The 24612-nt window shown below is 42.3% G+C and overlaps 2 protein-coding genes and 1 long non-coding RNA gene across 9 annotated transcripts in view; 2 read left to right on the top strand and 1 right to left on the bottom strand.

Moving 5' to 3' along the window:
- Positions 1 to 24612, top strand: part of LOC130380391 (uncharacterized) — a 55483-nt gene that overhangs the window by 11523 nt on the left and 19348 nt on the right. The gene's annotated exons all lie outside the window — the stretch shown is intronic.
- LOC130380396 (uncharacterized) lies at positions 1774 to 3449 on the bottom strand. Its single transcript, XR_008895297.1, has 3 exons — positions 3372 to 3449; positions 2665 to 3109; positions 1774 to 2472 (listed from the first exon to the last, which is right to left on the bottom strand). It is a non-coding gene; the product is annotated as an uncharacterized LOC130380396 (long non-coding RNA).
- LOC130380389 (uncharacterized) lies at positions 3408 to 24287 on the top strand. Of its 3 annotated transcripts, XM_056587574.1 has the most exons (9): positions 3409 to 3661; positions 13991 to 14278; positions 16157 to 16417; positions 16896 to 17174; positions 18373 to 18633; positions 19112 to 19390; positions 20589 to 20849; positions 21528 to 21626; positions 22558 to 24284. In XM_056587574.1, the coding sequence occupies exons 1-9, from the start codon at positions 3598 to 3600 to the stop codon at positions 22590 to 22592; spliced, it is 1827 nt and encodes a 608-aa protein (XP_056443549.1). In that variant the 5' UTR covers positions 3409 to 3597; the 3' UTR covers positions 22593 to 24284. The 3 variants fall into 3 exon arrangements, with proteins under 3 accessions (XP_056443551.1, XP_056443549.1, XP_056443550.1); XM_056587576.1 differs by lacking the exon at positions 16157 to 16417 and having other exon boundaries at positions 3408 to 3661; positions 22558 to 24287; XM_056587575.1 differs by lacking the exon at positions 21528 to 21626 and having other exon boundaries at positions 3413 to 3661; positions 22558 to 24277.

Below are 24612 nucleotides of genomic sequence, written 5' to 3'. Positions count from 1 at the left end.
AATTTATATTTATGTGGCATTCAGTCCAATGCTTAAAATATATCTGTCGCATTGTAGGCCAATGCTGTGGTAAAGTGTGTAAAGTATGATAAAGGGTTTCTTTCTGTTCAATAGATAGAACTTGATCAATCCCCTGTAGGAGAAATTTGTTACTGTTTGTCCCTATAAAACAATAATGTTAAAATATAAATAAAAACAAAACATGACGGTAACTCTAAAGTCAAACCGTCCAATCGGAAGGCTCTATTTAACCTCTCCCCTACTCACTTCCACCAATGCAAAGCGAACATAACTGAGTAGGGGAGGGTGTGTAGGCTATAGGCTACCGGGGGCCCGTTTCAGAAAGCAGGTTCAACAAACTCTAAGTTAAAACCTTAACTATAGGTTGACCAACTCTGAGCTGTAAAACTCTGAATTTTCGGTTTCAGAACAGGTGATAACGCTTAGTTCAATCAACTCTGAGTCAAGGTAACTCTGAGTGAAGCTTGTGCATGAGGATATAAAAAGCCCTCATCAATGGAACATAGATAACATGATTCACCATGGCAACAAGTAGGCCTACTAACAAGCCTCGATCCTCCTACTTCTCCCCAGCGGTTGCAAATCGCGTGGGAAAAAATAGCTGACCGATTCAATGTGTGAGTATTTATTTGAGATTTATTTGAGAAGTTTTCTCTTGAATGTTCCACTTATTCAACAATAATATTCCATATTTGTGTTTGTGCGCACAGGTGCAACCCAACAGGCCCCAAACTGACTTGGCAGCAACTAAAAATGATATATAAATGTAGTTCAAACAGGTACGGTATAATTTAAGTACAAGCAATTGTGATGTTGTTTAGCCTGCCCTCATTAAACAGCATTTAGTGGCTGCATTCAACATGTGATAGATATATTTAAGTAATTAGGGAAATCTGCTAAACAAAGAAAAGTCACAACACTGCCAGTATTTAATATTGTCTGTATGAAAGCAACACCTAAATGCCTTTTATACATACAAGTCTCCAAATTTGTGTTTTCTGGTTATCTTCAAATTTGACCTCCATTATAGCCAACAGAAAAAAGGCAGAGGCATGCAAAACAGGTGGCGGTCCACCACCATCACCTCTCACAGAGGCTGAAGAGATGGCCGTCAGTCACAACAGTGGGCGACCCATTGCTGAGGGCATCTCTGGGGGGAGCTCATTGGACCCACCCACCGCCCAGGACACAGGGGCCTACATAAGAGGTAAGTTATTGAAATGAATGGCATGTACATTAATCCTTGTAGCAGTAGGCTACAGTTCTTTGTAATTGGCTGTTGTTGCTTTCAGATATCAATCTATTTTAAGGTGACTCAGTTTGAATATTTTTGATGGGACCTGCACACTATTGTAATTTTTTTTTTTTAATTAGGTGGGGCAATTTTTTGGGTAATCAACTGTCTAATCTTTCTACCAGTTACTGATGATGGTGTAATCTGTCTCGTGGAGCCTTCTGCCATAACACACCTCCATGCTGTTGTAAGTACTCTTAATATTCCACAGATTTGTCATAATGGGTAGAATATAACACAAACATTCTGTTTCATTACAGGATGATGATGAAGACACCTTATCAGCTGCCACAGAGAGGGAAGTAATAACTTTGGTTTCAGTTAATTGTTCCACAATGCAACTTGCAACTTCTTTCTCTCTAACAGAGCAATGCCGGAAGTTACAATCAGGAAGAAGGTCCATCAACCTCCACAGCACAGCTTACCTCAGTAAGATGTTGTTCAGCGTTGACCCGCAACTTACAATGACACTATGTAGACATGGCACAGGCACTGTGAAATTCAACGTCATTTATGTTCCTATAGCTCCCTGTGAAACAAAGTATATTTAGAATCCCAAATAAACAAATTACACCTAGAAATGGAGCACATAAGGCTGCAGATCATCAAAACTAAAAAGGAAATACAACTGCTGGACCATCAGTTAAAGGTGGGTGACGTGCCCACAGGTGGATGTATTTTAATTGTTTCAACAACAAAGGATTAACAACTGTACAACATTTGCCCTTCTAGGAAATAAAGAAGACCCCATAAAATGAGGCATATTGTCCTTCTTTGACACTGGGAAGGTGATGGGTCAGTTAAAAATGATTGAAGCATATCATCACTCTAACAGCTCTTCCAGGCGGGGTTAGGATTATTATCTGGATCATTGGGGGAAAGAGAAGGACATTGTTCTCCTCTAATAGTGGCAATGTTGTGGAGAACCACACATGCCACTATAATGTCACAAGCCCTTTCCGGGGTGACCCTGAGCCAACAAAGGCACTGGAACCGGGCCTTGAGTATGCCGATGGTCATCTCCACTCTGGCTCGTGTCCTGCAGTGAGCCAAGTTGTAGTGTCGCTGTGGGCCAGGTTCAGGGTCAGGGTAAGGGGTCAGCAGATAGCGCTGGCAGGGGTACCCTCTGTCTCCGAATAGATAACCATCAAACTCTCCTATGATAATACAAGATACACTTTATTGTTTCAGTTGCAATAGGAGGAAACAAAATATTGATCATAGGATATAACTATATACTGGATACATAAACTATATATATAAACTCACCACGGGCAAATCTGGCACTCAGTGTAGAAGCTTTCTATCAAAGCTTTATGACATGAATAAATTATTGCTGAGACTGTTACCTGCAATTCTGTGGAACTCTTCATTGAGAAGTCTGCTGGGTCTGTGACTTGGGAACACTACAAACGTGTATAGTAGCCGTTTCAGTGCAAGTGTCACATTTCGAACAACCCTTGGACACATGCTCTGCATCACCGACGTTATACAAAAAACTGCCGTTGGCAAAAAAACGCAGTGCAATACAAAGACTTTGCTCGGAACTGAGAGCGTGTCCACGATGGGTCATTTGAACTATGTGAGGGCTGAGAATATTGTTTCGATAAATTATAGATGATGCAGAGAAACGGAAACGCTCAAACAGGTACTCATCAGGGAATGATAAAACATCCAATCGGGGTCTAATAACCCTCTCCCGACGGCGATTTCTGCGGAGTATCTGCGCCTCGACATCAACTGGCTCTTCAATAAAAGGACACGCCATGTCTGCCACTGCCTTCCGTCTGCAGGCTTCAGAGCAGGAGAAACTCAGGGTTAGTTGAAGAAAACCTGCCATCGAGCAGGTTGGGTTCACGGAGTATGTTGCCAGGGTAACTGACTCAGAGTAAAGCTGAACTGGCTTTGTGAAACTGAAAAACCAGAGTTTCCCTCATCTCAGGGTTAACTAACTCCGAGTTTTCACTAAACCTGCTTTCTGAAACATAATGGTTATGTTTAACGTGATGATTATGTGCTGTGCAAATAGAATATATATTATTCAAAATATACCTACTGTAGGCTAATGATAATTGTGCCCCCCTATGCATTTCATATGCCCCCCTTTAGACTCGGGTCTGGCGACGAGTCTGCATGGACCTATCAAGAAAGGTCGAAACCGAAAGTAACCTAACCACGGAAGTAGGACTCCCAAAGTCAGCATTTTGTATAGGCGCTGGCGCTTGGGTTGTTTTTAATAGAAGTAGTTTTGAATACATCGCTTTTAGGAAACGGACGAAGACATGAAGTTTTCCAGTGCTCTGTTATTGTTGACTTCAGCCGTCCTGGGAGTCAGACCCTCATCTGGTAGGTGGCTGCGGCAGCACCCTGAGTCACTCCTCAATTCCTCACTCAGCCTCATACAACAATAACTTTTAAGAGTTTAATATGTCGGTTATGTTGGTGATCATACGGATACCAGGGGTCGAGGCCGTGTTGTTGTCGTGTCGTATGTTAAAAACAGGGTTTCGTCGTAGTAGGCCACGGCTGTTTCAAAAGTAGGCATAGAGGCCTACTTCCACATTTGAAGTAGCAAGCGGCAAAGGGCGCACTCACACTAGGCCGTCTGTACCGTGCCCAAGTCCGTTTCACACCTGTACCGTGCTCAAGTCTAGATCGTTTGGCTAGTGTGAGCCATACTCAACCATACTCAAGTCCACTTCAATTCCGTGGCCTGAGCACATTTCGAAGAGGAACGCTCAGGTCACGGTACAGATGCTAATGAGCCGACACGCGCACACGCAGTCGGCTACGCAACCTGAGCTGGAGGACGTATAGTCCAACACATTCTCACTCCGAACGCGTCGATTTTTGACGAACGGTCAGTGACTTTGGCTTCAGTTTCTGACGCCAAAGGGCAGGGGTGGACTGGGACAGAAAGTCAGCCCTGGCATTTTCTGTCCAGACCAGCCCACTACATTATCAGCACTAGGGGTGGGACGAGATGAACGGGAAGAAGCCTGTATGTACTTGATTAAAACAATTTAATCAAGTACATCCATCCGAATAATAGTACAACACTGTAAATAGCAGTTGTTGCTTTTTACTGTTATTGTTTTTCAAGTTTGTGTCTCTGGTGCTGCTGACAAAATAGATGTGAAACCCGAACAGGAAGTTAACAGACCTCCTGTGGTCACTGCATCTCCATCACCCATATCTACAGATCTATAAAACCCTTGTTAAATATCACACTTGATCCAACGCTAAATTCTCTCTTGCAGTTTTTATTCTGTGACTGTGAAAATCTTTTGGTGTAAGCCCAGCATTAGTTAAAACCAGACTCGGACAATAATAACAAAATATCCTGACAAATAATCTAAATAGAAACATATTACAGACAGTAGCAGCATTAGAGCTGAAACTCATTTGTTTTAACGGTGACTCAGTCATTATGAAACCATAAATAGAGAATTGAAAAAATATATATTATCTATAGCTGTATGAAAGTCTAAGACATGAATTACAGGTTTAAATATATATGCATTCTCATATACATGTATAGATAGATATGCATTCTCATGCGTGTATGTGCACATGTAAACATACATGTGCACATACACGCATGAGAATGCATATCTATTCAGACCTGTAATCCATGTCTTAGACTTTTTCACACGGCTATAGGTAAAAAAAAATGTATTCTCTATTTATGGTTATAAAAACGTACTTCCTCGTCCGCAGCCAGCCAGCTACACTCCTCACCAAATTCATGACTTGCAAAAAAACTGCAAACAGAACTTGTACTCAGTATCTGTGTACTGACAAGTATATGTATCCAATAGCCATGTAGCCTTTTCTGATGTAGTGACACTTGGTGACAAATGTATCTGTCATGAAGGATGACTTAAGTCTCCAAAGAGCCCCAAGGCCTACCTGCATAACTGTTCATTGAACTTAAAAGATATGCAGATGTTTGAAATTAACATCAATATGAAAATCTTCAATCAGGAAATAATCATAATCCAACCTTTTGTTTCAATCTGAGAAAAACCAAGTTGCATAATAAAATCACAAAGTCAAGACGAATCTCTCTCTCTCTCTCTCTCTCTCTCTCTCTCTCTCTCTCTCTCTCTCTCTCTCTCTCTCTCTCTCTCTCTCTCTCTCTCTCTCTCTCTCTCTCTCTCTCTCTCTCTCTCTCTCTCTCTCTCTCTCATCATAGAAGAACTTCTGGCAGGTCAGGAAAACCTGTTTGACAGGAGATGATGGTAGCAGAGAATATAGGAGACATTCATGAATTACCAATTGTCATTTTATCACACATAGTATGTTTCTTCACATAAACCTTTAAAAATACACATATTGCATTCCTATCACCACATGCAATAGTCATCACCTCAGTAAACAATAAATAAATTGAAAGATTACAATAAATTCAATGGCAATTAAACTACCGTAATAATTTCCTATAGGTTTAATTGTGTTTTGTGCTAAAATTCAAAGTATCTGATCTGCATTTACAATACAGCTTGATTCTGCATCTCTTTAGCACATTTTGAAGAGGAACGCTCAGGTCACGGTACAGATGCTAATGAGCCGACACGCGCACACGCAGTCGGCTACGCAACCTGAGCTGGAGAACGTATAGTCCAACACATTCTCACTCCGAACGCGTCGATTTTTGACCAACGGTCAGTGACTTTGGCTTCAGTTTCTGACGCCAAAGGGCAGGGGTGGACTGGGACAGAAAGTCAACCCTGGCATTTTCTGTCCAGACCAGCCCACTACATTATCAGCACTAGGGGTGGGACGAGATGAACGGGAAGAAGCCTGTATGTACTTGATTAAAACAATTTAATCAAGTACATCCATCCGAATAATAGTACAACACTGTAAATAGCAGTTGTTGCTTTTTACTGTTATTGTTTTTCAAGTTTGTGTCTCTGGTGCTGCTGACAAAATAGATGTGAAACCCGAACAGGAAGTTAACAGACCTCCTGTGGTCGCTGCATCTCCATCACCCATATCTACAGATCTATAAAACCCTTGTTAAATATCACACTTGATCCAACGCTAAATTCTCTCTTGCAGTTTTTATTCTGTGACTGTGAAAATCTTTTGGTGTAAGCCCAGCATTAGTTAAAACCAGACTCGGACAATACTAACAAAATATCCTGACAAATAATCTAAATAGAAACATATTACAGACAGTAGCAGCATTAGAGCTGAAACTCATTTGTTTTAACGGTGACTCAGTGATTATGAAACCATAAATAGAGAATTTAAAAAATATACATTATCTATAGCTGTATGAAAGTCTAAGACATGAATTACAGGTTTAAATATATATGCATTTTCATATGTATGTGCACATGTATGTTTACATGTGCACATACACGCATGAGAATGCATATCTATTCAGACCTGTAATTCATGTCTTAGACTTTTTCACACGGCTATAGGTAAAAAAAAATGTATTCTCTATTTATGGTTATAAAAACGTACTTCCTCGTCCGCAGCCAGCAGCTACACTCCTCACCAAATTCATGACTTGCAAAAAAACTGAACAGAACTTGTACTCAGTATCTGTGTACTGACAAGTATATGTAGCCAATAGCCATGTAGCCTTTTCTGATGTAGTGACACTTGGTGACAAATGTATCTGTCATGAAGGATGACTTAAGTCTCCAAAGAGCCCCAAGGCCTACCTGCATAACTGTTAATTGAACTTAAAAGATATGCAGATGTTTGAAATTAACATCAATATGAAAATCTTCAATCAGGAAATAATCATAATCAAACCTTTTGTTTCAATCTGAGACAAAACAAGTTGCATAATAAAATCACAAAGTCAAGACGAATCTCTCTCTCTCTCTCTCTCTCTCTCTCTCTCTCTCTCTCTCTCTCTCTCTCTCTCTCTCTCTCTCTCTCTCTCTCTCTCTCTCTCTCTCTCTCTCTCTCTCTCATCATAGAAGAACTTCTAGCAGGTCAGGAAAACCTGTTTGACAGGAGATGATGGTAGCAGAGAATATAGGAGACATTCATGAATTACCAATTGTCATTTTATCACACATAGTATGTTTCTTCACATAAACCTTTAAAAATACACATATTGCATTCCTCTCACCACATGCAATAGTCATCACCTCAGTAAACAATAAATAAATTGAAAGATTACAATAAATTCAATGGCAATTAAACTACCGTAATAATTTCCTATAGGTTTACTTGTATTTTGTGCTAAAATTCAAAGTATCTGATCTGCATTTACAATACAGCTTGATTCTGCATCTCTATTTACAGCTCATGAGTCCGTGTCAATGTTTACTGTTGCTATGGCAACAAGAGACTGCTGACGTTAGCAGATGTTAGCTAGCTTAGCTAAATCATCTGAACAATAATAACCCATAATATCACAATTCGGCATATTTAAAAAAATCAACCACAACTACCAACAGTCACAGCCCTTCAACTCTGGGCTAATATGTTGTCACAAGTATGCAGTTAATTAGGTCACATCACATTCAATGTAAAAACGTTTTCTACTTTGTTTTGGACATGTCTCAAAATGTAGCCTAGCTAGCCCCAGGCTAACGTTACTTAGCATATATGCCTCCACTCGCTCTGGCGCAGCAGCACCTGCTGGGGTGTGGACCCCGGCACCAAATAGGTCTGTCAATTTTGAACATTTAACTTCCATCTCCAGAGGCTTAAGTCGCCGTTTTTCAGCACCACCCGGGCGATTTCAGCTCCGTACCGGCTCCCGCGACTCCGGCCCATGCCATGAGGTCCCGCCCACCCTGGTTTGTGTTGTGATTGCAATGTAATCCCTCCACGGCAATGTATGAAGCTATGCGCATTCATTCATCCCATTGGCTAACGGAAGACCCGATGGCTGCACATTAACGGCGATTTTACAGTGAATTCTGTGACATTCCTCAACACAACTACACCAACGTATCCTTGTTAATTACACAACATGTGTGGGTTAAGTTTATGGGCATCAGTTTTCCTGCTTTGTGCTTTGATTGAGAGAAACAATCGTTCTATTTCATGTAGGCTACGCCGTCTAGGCTTCGCCTTATGGGCTTGTCCCGCTGAAAATTCAAACTATGCACCTATCAGCGTGGGCACCGCCCACATTTCCCACGGTATCGTGTCTATATAACGCGGTGTATAATACCGTCGCTCATCCTCCCTTTTCTTTTAGCACTTGTGCTTATCAGCGAGAAATTGAGAACTACTATTAAGAAGATGAGAACATCAACACGGATCTCCCGAGCCAGTGCATGGCAACGGGCTCGGGCGAGGCCGCGGACAAACGGCCCTTTTCAGGGCCACCTGAGAGCGCTCCTGGAGCTAGGTCCTTTTCAGGACTCCTATGCGCCTCCTGTCCCGCCTCCCTGGCACCGGGTGACGGGCATTTGGCGTGCTTTCGGTGCCTCGGCGCCGACCACGCCGCGGCGGCTATGGCGGCCCCCGTCTCCTGTGTCGCCTGCCGGGAGCTGCCTGAAGAGGGGATCCTCTCCAGGCATCTCTTCTTTTCCCCTGCGGTGGAACTGGCTGACGCCATCGACCTGTTCAGGGCCGACCCTGACATCGACGATGGCATCATCAACGCCTCCCTGGACGGCGACTCAGCGTCCGGTTTTTCCCGCTCTCGGGTTACAACCGCCACCGTCATACAACACGAGGGTCCGCGCCGGAGGACCGATCTCTTCCGGGAGATCATGGGTGAGGCGGCGGCCATCAAAGGGATTCCCATGCCGGCCCCGCCTCTCGCCCCCGTATCTGACGATATGCAGGGCGAGTGCTTTCGCACCCCATCTTTTTCCCGGCGGGTTACCCAGTGCCCCTTGTTCCCGCCTTTGCAGCACTTGTCTATTGCTGCAGGTGAGGACCCTTCGACCCTGAAGGCTCCGGTAAGATCCTACACAGATTTCACCAACGTGGAGGGGTGGGCCGATACTCAGGCGCTGCCTGGAGCCTCCCCTGGCAGCGCTTCTCTGTCCGGGCGCCGGATGGCTCCCTAACGAAAAGCCGCCTCCCCCCGCGACCGCCTCCAGAAGCAGATTGTCGGCCTAACGGACTGGGTGTTCGTTTGTGCCTCTCAATCCGCGGCGGCGGTCAACAACATCGCCCTGCTCTCCTCTGCCATGTGGAAGACATCTGTGCGGCTGCGTCTTGGTCTTCCCCCGGCCCCTTTGCCCGTTTTTACATGTTAGACATGTCCAGGGGCTCACTCGGCAACTCTGTGCTAGAGTCTGGGACTCCTTTTACGGCTTAAGAATATAGACATGTTCTTTAAAGCGGCGTGGTTGGATTTCCTCTCGCCGGCTGGCGAGTTGGACTTGATTACCAGTCTTACTCTCCCACCTTTTTTCAAATGAAAAACAGGCTAGGGGGTTTTCTATTGGCTCGCCAATTGTCTGGTGGTTTTGTTTACCAGTGTGGCACTCCCGCCGTTTTCTTCAAATAAGAAACGGCCGAGAGAGTCCCATTATTGGAGAGCCGAATTCCGTAGCTCCGCCCCCGGTGGTAGCGGACCTAATGGAAACCGTGTTGCTCTAGTTTTTCTTTTCCTTTTCATGGGTTCCATGAAGCACGGTTTGAGCCGGAGTCTTCACAGACTCACTTTTATCTCCCTTGATCATTGCCTTGCTTGATCTAGGAGGAATTCGTTTTTGATAAAGCTGTTGTGTTTTACACTTCCTTGGCTTTTTGAGTCTTAATGTGCTCTGGTGACTTAGGTCGTTTTGACTGGGGTCCAGCAGGAGTACATTGATCGGGCTCCGCTCGCAGCTTCACCTTAGCCCATAAGGCAAAGCCTAGACGGCGTAGCCTACATGAAATAGAACGATAGTTATGTTATTATAACTCTAGTTCTATGATTGTAGGCGTAGCCGTCTTCGCCTTATGGGCTTGTCCCATAAGGCTCTGAAAATTCAAACTATGCACCTATCAGCGTGGGCACCGCCCACATTTCCCAGGGTATCGTGTCTATATAACGCGGTGTATACCGTCGCTCATGCTCCACGCTTTTCGTTCAGCATTTGGAGGGTACAGCAGGTGGGAAACTAGACGGCTACGCCTACAATCATAGAACTAGAGTTATAATAACATAACTATCGTTTTTTTGATCAGTGCTGGGTAGCTGAGGTCGTTGCTAAAGAGACCAAGACAGACAGAGCAACCCTTTCTCATCAAAATTACGTTCCCAGAGAACTATTCGGCATTCTCAATTACGTTTGTCTAAAAAACGTATTTTGTCCGTGATTACGTTTTATTGAACATTATATCGTATATACGAATTCGTTCTCAGCCCCTTTTTTGCCATTTATTTACCGTGTTACTATGGCAGAATAAAGACTAAATTCATGCATTATCATTCAACTTGAACATGTGTTTTTACAGTATAGAGTGGTGGAGGGATGACGTGTGTTGGCCAACCCGGAAGTGAGCGTCGCCCTCGGTTCCCTTGACAAAAAGCCAAAGGTTTTTCCATTGGATTTTGGATTATTGCAGAAAAAGTAGCATCTTTGAATCCGCTCCTCAAAAACTGAAAATAAATAAATAAAAATAACCGTGCTTCAAAGAACGAAATGTAAACTAATGCATTCTGAATGAGAGTGTTTCTAAGATTTTTCCATGCTACACAGAACGAAATGTAAACCCATGCAAATAAAGACTTCATGGTCCTAATAATTTAAACATCATTAATCTAAGTGTGTAGGGTGGTATTCTATTTTTTTCAACGGGGTTGCATCCAGTCATTCGACCGTCATGGTTGCTATGGTGGTTGCTATCGACCACCCCTTCTAATCCTTACATGGCTCTAAAAACCACGCAGCAAAGGAGCTGCCGTCAATTGTGTTATTTTTGTCGTAAACTAGGGTCCGATGGTTAAAAAATAGACAGATATTCCAAGGTATCCTTAAAGGCAGCTTGGATGTTTTTATTTTCTGCAGTTTAGACTTCTTCTATAACCTATTTTTTAAAGCAAAACACCAAGCTCATTGATTTAACGAGGCAGGGTTATTTGAAACAATTTATTAAATAAATATTTGTGAGAGGTCATTCCTTCTCCTGAGTTTGCTTCCTATTTATGTCTAGTGTACACCCCTACTGTCCACAAGCATCCCACACGACGGCGGCCATCTTGGTAGGAAAACACAAGCGAAAACACATGCGTCTTCTAGCAGCGAACACAATAGTGCGATACAAATGTCCGAATATTTCTCAAATTCAAGCGGCCCCGCCAGGGGAAGATACCAGCAGAAAGTTAACCTGTTAGGTTTCGATCCCTACAAGCTGAAAAAGTTGGATTTTTGCGAGGATCAGGCCGAGTGTCGATTACGTGTTAAGGGTTTCCTGGTAACAAATTTAGAACTGCACCTGCAAAAACTCTCGCAAAGAACCTCTCACAAATTGAGCCCCAAAACATACCAGTTATGAAATGATTACCACAAATCTGAATCAGAATCAGAATCAATTTTATGACATCTTATTGTACAGTACACAAGAGTAAAAATCTTAGGCTTGGTTCCTCAACATTCACATAGAAGCAACAGTACAAGATAAAATAAATAAAGATAAGAAACCATATGAAAAGAAACGACGTAAAAAAATATAAAAATAAATAAGTAAATAGCAGCATCAATAATACTAAAAAGTAATGAGGTGTAATAAAGTGTGAAGTGTAGGGAGTTCAAGTGGTAGTGATAGCAGCCACAGGTAGGGCTATTGTGCAATAGACAGTTGTTGTGGTGTGCGTGTGGATGGTTTGGGGGTAGTGTGTTTTTCCATACGAAAACAAATACGAGTGTTGGCGAGATTTATTTGTGCCATGTCGCCCCGTTAGATGTTCGAAATCCAAGTCGCTCCTCGGTCAACTCACACGTCCGCTCACCTTGAGTTGTGATCACTTTTGGAATCCTAAAAAAACTGCAATTCCTATTCTCCCGTATGAAATTATTCGCACAACCGTGCACAGCCCAACTGGTAGGCATTATTAGCCAAACAAAAGAATATAATAGCGAAACAATTGAGTCGCGCTTTGCGATTGAATGACCTCCACTCTAATGTGACTGAAACAAGTGTAGCGGGGCGCAATGTTGTGATTGCTTTCCTACCAAGATGGCCGACTTCCGGTTTGGTTACGAATTTTAATAAGCTGTGACGTCAGTTGCAAACGAAGAATAGGTGCATTAAGCAAGACAGTATCAATTTGTTGTTAGATGATTAACTCATTCAGAGATCCATCTTGTGTCCACTAGATTGCAACTCCATAAACAAAAATGATGTAGCTCCACAGTTAATTATTTACATTAAACAAATGTTGTATGATGTAAAATAGTTAAACAGGAGAAAATATGTCCGGCAACAACATAAAGACAGGGGCAGCATATTAAGTCAAGTATTTATTGACTGCAAGTATTACAAAATATTAGCTTACAAAAGTAAAATGAGTTATCAAAGTGGTACATAGAAATACAATCATTTTACATTCCTCAACATTGCACAAACAATGTCTTTTCATGCACAAATTAAATGCAAAATCAGCTGAAAATACTTGGTATTCTTGTAAATCTTGGCATAAACTTTACAACATTTCAAAGGAAATGCAGTCAAACTATCTTGGAGTTGTTTGAGTTGAGTGGCAATGTTCACCCTCCCAATAGCCAAAATCCCATCTCAATGTGTCCCACCAGTCCATACCCGCGCACTTTGTCTACCGTGCGGCCGTCAGGGTGGAAGAGGAGTCAGGGGGAGCAGAACCCTGCATTAGCTTCTTCACTGCCTGCTGGACAGCTTTTTCTCTTGTACCAATTTGGTAGGGTTAGGGTTGGGTTATCCACGGGTGTATTACATCCTCCCCTTTGTAGAAACCTGTTTAATCTTGTTTGGTCTTGGACGTCCTGATTGTTTAAATGCCAATTTGTCTGAATTTGATCGCCGACTAAAAGGAATTTCTTTCAAAGACACAACGGAATTGCACTTTACAGTCGCGATCTGGAAAGTAGTACCTGACTTGATCGAACATGCCCCCCTCCTTCTCTTTGCTAAGTTATGTAGGACGCAAGAGCGCGTTGGGGAGAGCCCTCCCAGAACCCATAGAGAAACCATACTATATAGAGAATCCATGCTACCCATAGAGAACCCATTCATACTGCGCCCCAAACCATACAATTTTACTACGTTAATTGGTGAAATATGTATTTATTTTATTATTTAGTATTTTTATATATATTTTGCTTAAAAACCCAGGTTTAACCATTGGCTTAAATTCCAGTTGAGTAGGGCTGAGTGAACTGGAGCCCCGGGATGACATCCTATTGGCTACTACACCCAACGATTAACGTTGAACGTGAAACGGAATGCAAACATCATTCTGGAGAGTTCTAAACACATTCTAAAGTAAATTCATTATTTGCATGTAATTAACACAGATTACTTTTCAAAATTAGAAAGATTATTATTATATTAAATAACAAAGACAGGCAGGCAGGTCGGCGGGAGGGCGGCGCCCCAGCGCCCTCTATGGACGGGCCGCCACCATGCAGCGTGTGTCATCCTCTTTGCACCTGCTGGCCTTTGGTGTCACACAAATCCACATTTGTTATGAATGAGCAATAAGCATGTCAGACTGCGAAATGTTGTACAGTTTTCTGCGTAACAAATTTTTGTTTTTTGTTGCAGCTCAAGGAAAACCTCTATATTATGAAGTGGGAACAACGCTCACCTTGGAGCCAGACGTTTCCAATGTTCCACAACCAATCACCACCATCAGGTGGAAGTACGGCACCGCCTTGGTGGTGGATTGGGATCCGAGCGGCCATACATACTATGGGTCATTCAAAGGACGCACAACGTTTGATCCAGAAACCATGCGGTTGGTCATCAATCTTTTGACCTTGGCTGATAGCGGACAGTTCTCCCTGGAGACGAATGTTGGAATACACGTGACTTATGAGGTTGAAGTCATCAGTAAGTGTGTGTGTGTGTGCGTTGTGCTCGTACATTTGTGTGTTTGTGTATCGGTTGGTGTGAGCCACAAAGTTAGAGTTTAACGTTATCCCAATCCAACAAAGTCAATAGAATAGGACTTTATTGTCCTCTAGGAGATGGGATATTAGGACGAATATCCCACCTTCTGCTTTCCTTTCGCAATTATATGAAAAGTACTTTTAAAAATATTTATTTAAAATGTTTATTTTTTCCATTACAAATGATTAATGTCGGAATACCTACCTTAACGAATATCCAGGGTGACTGAAGCACTGAACTCTACATACAAACACAGAAGCACCAGTGGGGTATACCACGAAGCTCCCTGAACATACCCAGGCTTTCTTGGGAAAACCTGGCTCGACAGAGCCGCAACTCGCAATCAGAAATAAATTAAATGGTACCACGAAGCTCACTTTAGATTAAATTAGTTGAAACAGGTTTTCCGCTTTTGGTTCAGTGCGCGTTCACGTGAAAGGGGCGTTTTTTGCGTAATTCTTCTCACCTTTACGATAGATCAAGCAGTCTATATGCGTGTAAGTGAAAAGATTCTGCATATTGTCTGTAAAATAACTATGCCAAATGCAGAATTGTTCGCCATTAATCCAAATAGAATGATGATGATTTAAAAATGCATAAGCAACGTCCATCCTGCCTTATTCTATCATTTAGGGAATTCACTTTAAATACACCCTATTTAAGAAATGTATCGCATGTTTTCAACCGCTGAGAGGTAGCGGCTGTAGCGTAGTGGATTAAGGCGGCTGCTTGCTTCAGCGTTGGTGTTACGTTGTTGCGCAAAATTTACTCAAAGCAATTCATGCTCCCTTTTAGGTTGCGCGTGTTGCGCGTGTTGCCAAGCAATTTAACGCCAGAACAGTAGGTGGAGTAATGGAGTAAAGTTTTTCGTTGAAGACGACCTCGAGAATGACGTCTTTGTCTGTGGGAGTTGTTGGTTTGTTTATGTGCCAGATCGTGTTTATGTGCCAAACTCCATGCAGAGAGGGTCTGGGGTCCTTCATTAAGCCCATAGCTTCCCTGTGGACGGAGGTTTTATCATCATTCTGACATGGTGAAGATGTGTCATCATACTCCAGGGGTCAGGGGGGGTGGGACCTCCTCTGCCCTCGTGTTTTCTTTATTAAATTTGTTTATTTAAAGGAACACCATTAGCTGATGCCATGGCAATCAGCTAATCTTCCTGGGGTCCATACCTGACCTACTGTGTACAAACTCCACACACTACATCCGAAAAACTTCAATTGCACTAATATACATTCATTTGCATCAATATAAAGAAAATGCAAAGGTTACATTGATATTAAAAAAATACTACAAATAAATACCCAAGAAGGCGCCCGGCGCTAACAATAGAACAAATCGGCCTCTCTCTTAAGCATGTATCTTATCATTTGGCACTGACAATTTGTGCTCCAATGGTGATGATGTGGCTGGGCTGCATATGCAGTGCTGGGATATTCAGAATTTCAGACCAAATGTAACCCAACCTTCTACCCGCGGTTCGCAAATATGCATAGAAATGAAATAAATAATTTCATTTTTGAGGGCAGGCAGATTCTGGGTGAGGGCAGGACTTAACCGTCCATAGAGAGAGGGGCTGGTGTCCTTCACTGAGCCTCTATAGCTTTTCTGTCCACTGCAGATGAGTTTGAAACGATAGACTGAGCAACACTAATTACAAATGAGAGAGAGATTTCATAGAGATTGAGTTATACAAAGTATTCTTAAAGTTAAACAAAGTGTGTGGTTTTATCCTCCTGACATGGGGAGAGGTGACCTTGTACTTCAGGGGTGCAGATACACAATGATGTTCTTGTGTTCTTTTCACCCGACCAGAGCCCCCTCCGACGCCCAGTATAATGACCCAGCCGCTGCTGTGTGAGTTCACTTGTGCTCTGAAGTGTGCCGCGGACACCACAGATCTGGGACCGGTCTCCTACGAATGGAAGAAAGATGAAGGAGAGTGGAACAAGGGTGACGCGCTGAAGAATATCAGCAGTTCTGATACCCCTGAGAAGTTCTCCTGTAGGCTGAAGACCCGTGTGAGGACCAGTGAAGCCAGTATCCCCAAGGACAATCCACTCTATAAACCACCAGGTATGTTACGAGTGGACAGTATTCAACCGGTGCGTAACCATTAACCATTGGCTTAAATTCCAGTACGGTTGGGCTGAATGAACGGGATCTCCCGGAAGACAGCCTATTGGCTACTACACCCAAACGTTGAACGTGAAACGGAATGCAAATATCATTCTGGAGAGTTCTAAAGTACACATTCTAAAGTAAATTGTTATTTGCATGTAATTAACACAGATTATTGTTCAAAATTAGATAGATTATTATTATATTAAATAACAAATAAATAACAGGCAGGTAGGTCGGCGGGAGGGCGGCGCCCCAGCGCCCTCTATGGACGGGCCGCCACCACGCTACGGACAGCGTGGGTCATCCTCTTTGCATCTGCTGGCCTTTGGTGTCACACAAATCCACGTTTGTCATGAATGAGCACTAAGCATGTCAGACTGCAAAATGTTGTCCAGTTTTCCGCGTAACAAGTTTTTGTTTTTTGTTGTAGAACCTAAATATTTTGAAGTGGGAACAACGCTCACCTTGGAGCCAGACGTTTCCACTGTTGAAAAACCAATCTACAGCATCAGGTGGAAGTGCGGCACCGCCTTGGTGGTGGATTGGGATCTGAGCGGCCATACATACTATGGGTCATTCAGAGGACGCACAACGTTGGATCCACAAACCCTGCGGTTTGACATCAATCGTTTGACCTTGGCTGATAGCGGACAGTTCTCCTTGGAGACAAATCTTGGAATAGTCGGGACTTATGAGGTTAAAGTCATCAGTAAGTGTGTGTGTGTGCGTTGTGCTCGTAAGTTTGTGTGTCGGTTGGTGTGAGCCACAACATTTATTTTTTTTAGGTTACAAAGTCAATAGAATAGGTCTTTATTGTCCTATAGGTGATGGGATATAAGGATGAAATGTAACCAAATCTTCTGCTTGCCTTTTGCAATCATATGAAAAGTAGTTTTTAAAATGTTTATTTCAAATGTTTTGCCATCACAAAAAGTTCATGTCTGAATACCTACCTTAACAAATGTACAGGGTCAGCGCCTTATTACGGTTTGGACGTGTTGCGTTTGGCCGGGGGGGGGTTAACACTCTTAAAACTTAAAACTCCATGCAGAGAGGGTCTGGGGTCCTTCACTAAGCCCATAGCTTCCCTGTGGACGGAGGTTTTATCATCATTCTGACATGGTGAAGATGTGTCATCATACTCCAGGGGTCAGGGGGGGTGGGACCTCCTCTGCCCTCGTGTTTTCTTTATTTAATTTGTTTATTTAAAGGAACACCATTAGCTGATGCCATGGCAATCAGCTAATCTTCCTGGGGTCCATACCTGACCTACTGTGTACAAACTCCACACACTACATCCGAAAAACTTCAATTGCACTAATATACATTCATTTGCATCAATATAAAGAAAATGCAAAGGTTACATTGATATTAAAAAAATACTACAAATAAATACCCAAGAAGGCGCCCGGCGCTAACAATAGAACAAATCGGCCTCTCTCTTAAGCATGTATCTTATCATTTGGCACTGACAATTTGTGCTCCAATGGTGATGATGTGGCTGGGCTGCATATGCAGTGCTGGGATATTCAGAATTTCAGACCAAATGTAACCCAACCTTCTACCCGCGGTTCGCAAATATGCATAGAAATGAAATAAATAATTTCATTTTTGAGGGCAGGCAGATTCTGGGTGAGGGCAGGACTTAACCGTCCATAGAGAGAGGGGCTGGTGTCCTTCACTGAGCCTCTATAGCTTTTCTGTCCACTGCAGATGAGTTTGAAACGATAGACTGAGCAACACTAATTACAAATGAGAGAGAGATTTCATAGAGATTGAGTTATACAAAGTATTCTTAAAGTTAAACAAAGTGTGTGGTTTTATCCTCCTGACATGGGGAGAGGTGACCTTGTACTTCAGGGGTGCAGATACACAATGATGTTCTTGTGTTCTTTTCACCCGACCAGAGCCCCCTCCGACGCCCAGTATAATGACCCAGCCGCTGCTGTGTGAGTTCACTTGTGCTCTGAAGTGTGCCGCAGACACCACAGATCTGGGACCGGTCTCCTACGAATGGAAGAAAGATGAAGGAGAGTGGAACAAGGGTGACGCGCTGAAGAATATCAGCAGTTCTGATACCCCTGAGAAGTTCTCCTGTAGGCTGAAGACCCGTGTGAGGACCAGTGAAGCCAGTATCCCCAAGGACAATCCACTCTATAAACCACCAGGTATGTTACGAGTGGACAGTATTCAACCGGTGCGTAACCATTAACCATTGGCTTAAATTCCAGTACGGTTGGGCTGAATGAACGGGATCTCCCGGAAGACAGCCTATTGGCTACTACACCCAAACGTTGAACGTGAAACGGAATGCAAATATCATTCTGGAGAGTTCTAAAGTACACATTCTAAAGTAAATTGTTATTTGCATGTAATTAACACAGATTATTGTTCAAAATTAGATAGATTATTATTATATTAAATAACAAATAAATAACAGGCAGGTAGGTCGGCGGGAGGGCGGCGCCCCAGCGCCCTCTATGGACGGGCCGCCACCACGCTACGGACAGCGTGGGTCATCCTCTTTGCATCTGCTGGCCTTTGGTGTCACACAAATCCACGTTTGTCATGAATGAGCACTAAGCATGTCAGACTGCAAAATGTTGTCCAGTTTTCCGCGTAACAAGTTTTTGTTTTTTGTTGTAGAACCTAAATATTTTGAAGTGGGAACAACGCTCACCTTGGAGCCAGACGTTTCCACTGTTGAAAAACCAATCTACAGCATCAGGTGGAAGTGCGGCACCGCCTTGGTGGTGGATTGGGATCTGAGCGGCCATACATACTATGGGTCATTCAGAGGACGCACAACGTTGGATCCACAAACCCTGCGGTTTGACATCAATCGTTTGACCTTGGCTGATAGCGGACAGTTCTCCTTGGAGACAAATCTTGGAATAGTCGGGACTTATGAGGTTAAAGTCATCAGTAAGTGTGTGTGTGTGCGTTGTGCTCGTAAGTTTGTGTGTCGGTTGGTGTGAGCCACAACATTTATTTTTTTTAGGTTACAAAGTCAATAGAATAGGTCTTTATTGTCCTATAGGTGATGGGATATAAGGATGAAATGTAACCAAATCTTCTGCTTGCCTTTTGCAATCATATGAAAAGTAGTTTTTAAAATGTTTATTTCAAATGTTTTGCCATCACAAAAAGTTCATGTCTGAATACCTACCTTAACAAATGTACAGGGTCAGCGCCTTATTACGGTTTGGACGTGTTGCGTTTGGCCGGGGGGGGGTTAACACTCTTAAAACTTAAAACTCCATGCAGAGAGGGTCTGGGGTCCTTCATTAAGCCCATAGCTTCCCTGTGGACGGAGGTTTTATCATCATTCTGACATGGTGAAGATGTGTCATCATACTCCAGGGGTCAGGGGGGGTGGGACCTCCTCTGCCCTCGTGTTTTCTTTATTTAATTTGTTTATTTAAAGGAACACCATTAGCTGATGCCATGGCAATCAGCTAATCTTCCTGGGGTCCATACCTGACCTACTGTGTACAAACTCCACACACTACATCCGAAAAACTTCAATTGCACTAATATACATTCATTTGCATCAATATAAAGAAAATGCAAAGGTTACATTGATATTAAAAAAATACTACAAATAAATACCCAAGAAGGCGCCCGGCGCTAACAATAGAACAAATCGGCCTCTCTCTTAAGCATGTATCTTATCATTTGGCACTGACAATTTGTGCTCCAATGGTGATGATGTGGCTGGGCTGCATATGCAGTGCTGGGATATTCAGAATTTCAGACCAAATGTAACCCAACCTTCTACCCGCGGTTCGCAAATATGCATAGAAATGAAATAAATAATTTCATTTTTGAGGGCAGGCAGATTCTGGGTGAGGGCAGGACTTAACCGTCCATAGAGAGAGGGGCTGGTGTCCTTCACTGAGCCTCTATAGCTTTTCTGTCCACTGCAGATGAGTTTGAAACGATAGACTGAGCAACACTAATTACAAATGAGAGAGAGATTTCATAGAGATTGAGTTATACAAAGTATTCTTAAAGTTAAACAAAGTGTGTGGTTTTATCCTCCTGACATGGGGAGAGGTGACCTTGTACTTCAGGGGTGCAGATACACAATGATGTTCTTGTGTTCTTTTCACCCGACCAGAGCCCCCTCCGACGCCCAGTATAATGACCCAGCCGCTGCTGTGTGAGTTCACTTGTGCTCTGAAGTGTGCCGCGGACACCACAGATCTGGGACCGGTCTCCTACGAATGGAAGAAAGATGAAGGAGAGTGGAACAAGGGTGACGCGCTGAAGAATATCAGCAGTTCTGATACCCCTGAGAAGTTCTCCTGTAGGCTGAAGACCCGTGTGAGGACCAGTGAAGCCAGTATCCCCAAGGACAATCCACTCTATAAACCACCAGGTATGTTACGAGTGGACAGTATTCAAACAGGGGTCATATGAAGATAATTGTGTTGCAAAATTCTAGTCCCTGTAGAATTGGATTTGAGAAGTTGTAGAAGTTAGGTAGAAGCTACATTGCTGATTGGGAGGGACACATAGATACCTGACACTCTCCTATTTTTCCGTAAACATCGATGCCGAGCCCAGATCTATTTATATGTGTTTTTCCACTAAACGAAATGCACAACCGAGTTTATTTCCATTTAACTTGTCGTACTTCATGGCCAAAGACATAGGAGTAAATGGGCTACTGGGCACTTTTGACTCTTCATAAGGCTGCAGTGGCCAGCTAGCTGCTTTGAACAGAAAGGATCACGTTAGCGGCTCGTTCTTTGTCCACCTATAGTCCCGGTGCCTTCTTAATGCGTTGCGGTTGCTAGGCCGGTCAAAATGTTAAGGGACCGTGTAGCACGTTTCAGTTGTAGGCTACTCTTGGTATTGGCCACTCTTCACATGTAAAGAATCACAAAGAAGCCTGACTTTCGTGCTGCCGGCTTACGGATCAAAGTGGAGGGGTTGTTTTCCAAGTGTGTGTTGTTACAAACGCATCAGTATGGGACAACGGATTAACGTTGTGAGTTAGCATTTTGATGACGTGATGGTACCTTATGTTTATTTCCATTTTCTCTCCTTGCATATGGTTTAACTTTTGGTGATATTTTCGGAATACGTATTGGCATATTATGCGGTGTTGCTGTAATTGCAGTAATTACTGTTATTTCTCTGGTGAAGTGCCGTAAGTATCCATTCAATCAACTTTTTCACACTCACACTCTCGTTTTGCTCCAAGTCTTGCAAGGAAGATATATAGAGATATCTATATATCGATAGCTTTCCATATTCCTATATGCATACATATAATAATAATAATAATAATAATAATAATATATAATATATATATATATAGACATATAGATTTATGCATCTATTTATAGTTACACATATATTTATAGATTTATACATATCCTGATTGGTACATAGCAAAAAGAAAATAACTGCATGGAGGGACAACATGGCCAATGTCCAATGGATTTTTCTTCGTTGCAATGCTTCCCTTTCTCACCATGCCAGCCTATTTCAACAACAAAAACATGTGCCAGGTTGATGAGCCAATGCAGGTTGTTTCAAAACAAACTCTTTTCCGACCTCACACGAGTGTGTTCAACTCAGATGTATGATGGAGGGTTCAATTCCAGCCCAACAAGTTGATTTAGTACACACATCACCTCCTTACACGGGGTGGATGCTCCTACTTGGGATGTAACAAATGGCTAGATTTTCAGCACTCTGTCTTTTCCCTGATTGTGGTGTATTTGCCAGAATTATCCCATCAATATTATTCTGTCGTTTTTTTGTTGTTGTCATAATAGGCAACTAGTGGAGAACGGTCAGTCGTAGTAACCTAATAGAACGCATCAAGACGCATCAATGACATTCACAGGATTGATAAAAGTTGAATAATTCAGTCGGGTCATATTTATAGATTTTTGGTATTTTTACCTGGCTGGAAGACGTTGATTCAGTTGCCTTCCTTCCGTGGTATAGTAATTAAAAAGTCTGTTTAGATTAAGATTTGGATATAAAATAAATACTTTGTTGAGAAACAAGTTGTTGAATTATCTAAACATGGAAATTAAGTGGTAACACGTTTTGTGTATCTTTCACAGGCCCTGGGGATGGGGAGTTGGGGAAAAAAAAGTGATTACTGCTGTCTACTAGGCCGCCGTCGCTGCACTCACGGAATCATCTGTCAATTACCCACCAAAGATCAGGCACATGGATGTCTGCTGTGACACACGCTTGGTCGTAGCTGAAAGTGGACAGATTTCCTGCTTTCCTGAGTCAATTGGCCTTTGTTACAAAGTATTTGCGATGCTTCAGATTTTTTTATGTATTCATACAGCTTGCTGTTTTTATATAATTATTATTTTTATATTATTTTGTCGTCCTGTCTAGTTCAAACATTGAGCTAATGCTACTGTTACAGCCTGTATAGCCTTTGCTCTTCACCAGTTTGTGTCAACAATCAGTGAAAAGTGCCCCTCTGCTTGCTCTGTGAAGCTTAGTGTTAATTGAATAACCACACAGTTGTGAAGGGCAGTTGGGACACAATGAAGCAGCCTTTAAGCCAAACGGCCGCTTAAATGACTGTGACTCACTGCAATTCTTTTTAGAAAGTAGTAAAAGTTTTTTTTAAGTAGTCTCCCAAAGTGATTGTAGCTGTCTACTAGGCCGCCTCTGAATGTCAAAGACCTGGAACACGTTGATGGGACTTTAAGCCAAACGGCAGCTTAAATGATTGTGACTCACTGCTGAAACAATGTATAGAGAGACATCGCATCCGAATGTTAAACAAGATGTTTGTGATTAACTTAAGTCATTCTGTATTTGGTTTCAAGTCAGTAAAGCCGCAAACCAGATATTTCAAGGCTATAGTTGCAAATTGTTTGAGCATTTTTCTTAATCGATTACACGGATGAATCAGAAATATCAAATTCCTGGTTCATTTTTCATTTTAATCACAGATTCAGCGAATATTTGGTTGTGTGTGAGTGAGGGAGATGCTCCATGTCCTCCCTTCTCCTGTTTTACTCACTCTACAATGTAAAGGATAAAACCTTAAGAAAATAAAACTGAAAAAGGTTTGTAAACAATGAATTCTGTGATTGGTAAGGTGGACCATGCCATACTGCAAAAATAAATCTGAATGTAATGTAAACCAAAAGTTGTACAAAATGTGATAGTACAGATTGCTTCTATAATCTGAACATTCTACAAGTGTATATATGGGGAGCATGACTCTCAAACCAATAACTTAAGACTATAAATCACATCCCTCACAGACGTAAACGTGAGTGACAGTAGAAGAAGCTGAACATTTTGATGTCAACTCTATTGTATAAAGACTAGGAGAAGCAGCAGTTTACAAACATGTGGGTGGCCTCTGCTCACTGTTTGTCCTCTATGTATGCATTTGTCCTCTTACACTTACACACAAACTAAGCAGTAACGTTTCTTGATGTATAAGAAAAACGACGATTAGACTGTTGCTAGGAAAGTTAATACTATCTTTAATGTGTCGGTTCAACATGCACTTTCAACTGATATCCTCTTGAACTGCTCGCTAGATGGGCTTTCTCACTAAGGACCAATAGCGCCATCTAGTGGTTGATAAGTATAGCCGAGTTATATTATAGACTTATGGCACGTTCACATCGTTGGGAAATATGGGGAAAACATTTTCGCGATGTCGGAGAGTTCTCGTGAACGACACCTCATGACGCTCTTATGATTCTGCTTCTGATCGGGAACTGGGGCCAGATTTTGATAACAGAGTTGCCCAGTTGGAGACTCATGGTTTACTAGTGACACGCATGAACATGGCGGAACATAAACTTTTTACTCAATGTAAAACCATTATATCACATACTTTACTATGGATTGACGTAACCTTCTGTTGGCATCGACTTTGCTCAGTTTTAAACGTCGAGTTCTGGTAAACCAGCCCTAGATAAGGGCAAGTGTAGCCTTCCATGCACTGGCAATACAATGTGCTTCTCATAAATAAAAGCAAAAGGATAGAAAGTGATAGGCTACAAGGAAATAAAGGCCTTCAAACTTGAAACTGATCCTACCAAGTTCTATTCAGTTCAGACTTTTTTTTATCTGATAAAAAAAATCCCTGCTGTGAAGAACTTTTAGATTCCCAAGGCAGTGCAAAT

The sequence above is a fragment of the Gadus chalcogrammus genome, chromosome 4 (genome assembly GCF_026213295.1).
Source record: "Gadus chalcogrammus isolate NIFS_2021 chromosome 4, NIFS_Gcha_1.0, whole genome shotgun sequence".
Taxonomy (NCBI): Eukaryota; Metazoa; Chordata; class Actinopteri; order Gadiformes; family Gadidae; genus Gadus; species Gadus chalcogrammus.
This window is presented reverse-complemented; position numbering and strand designations above follow the sequence as displayed.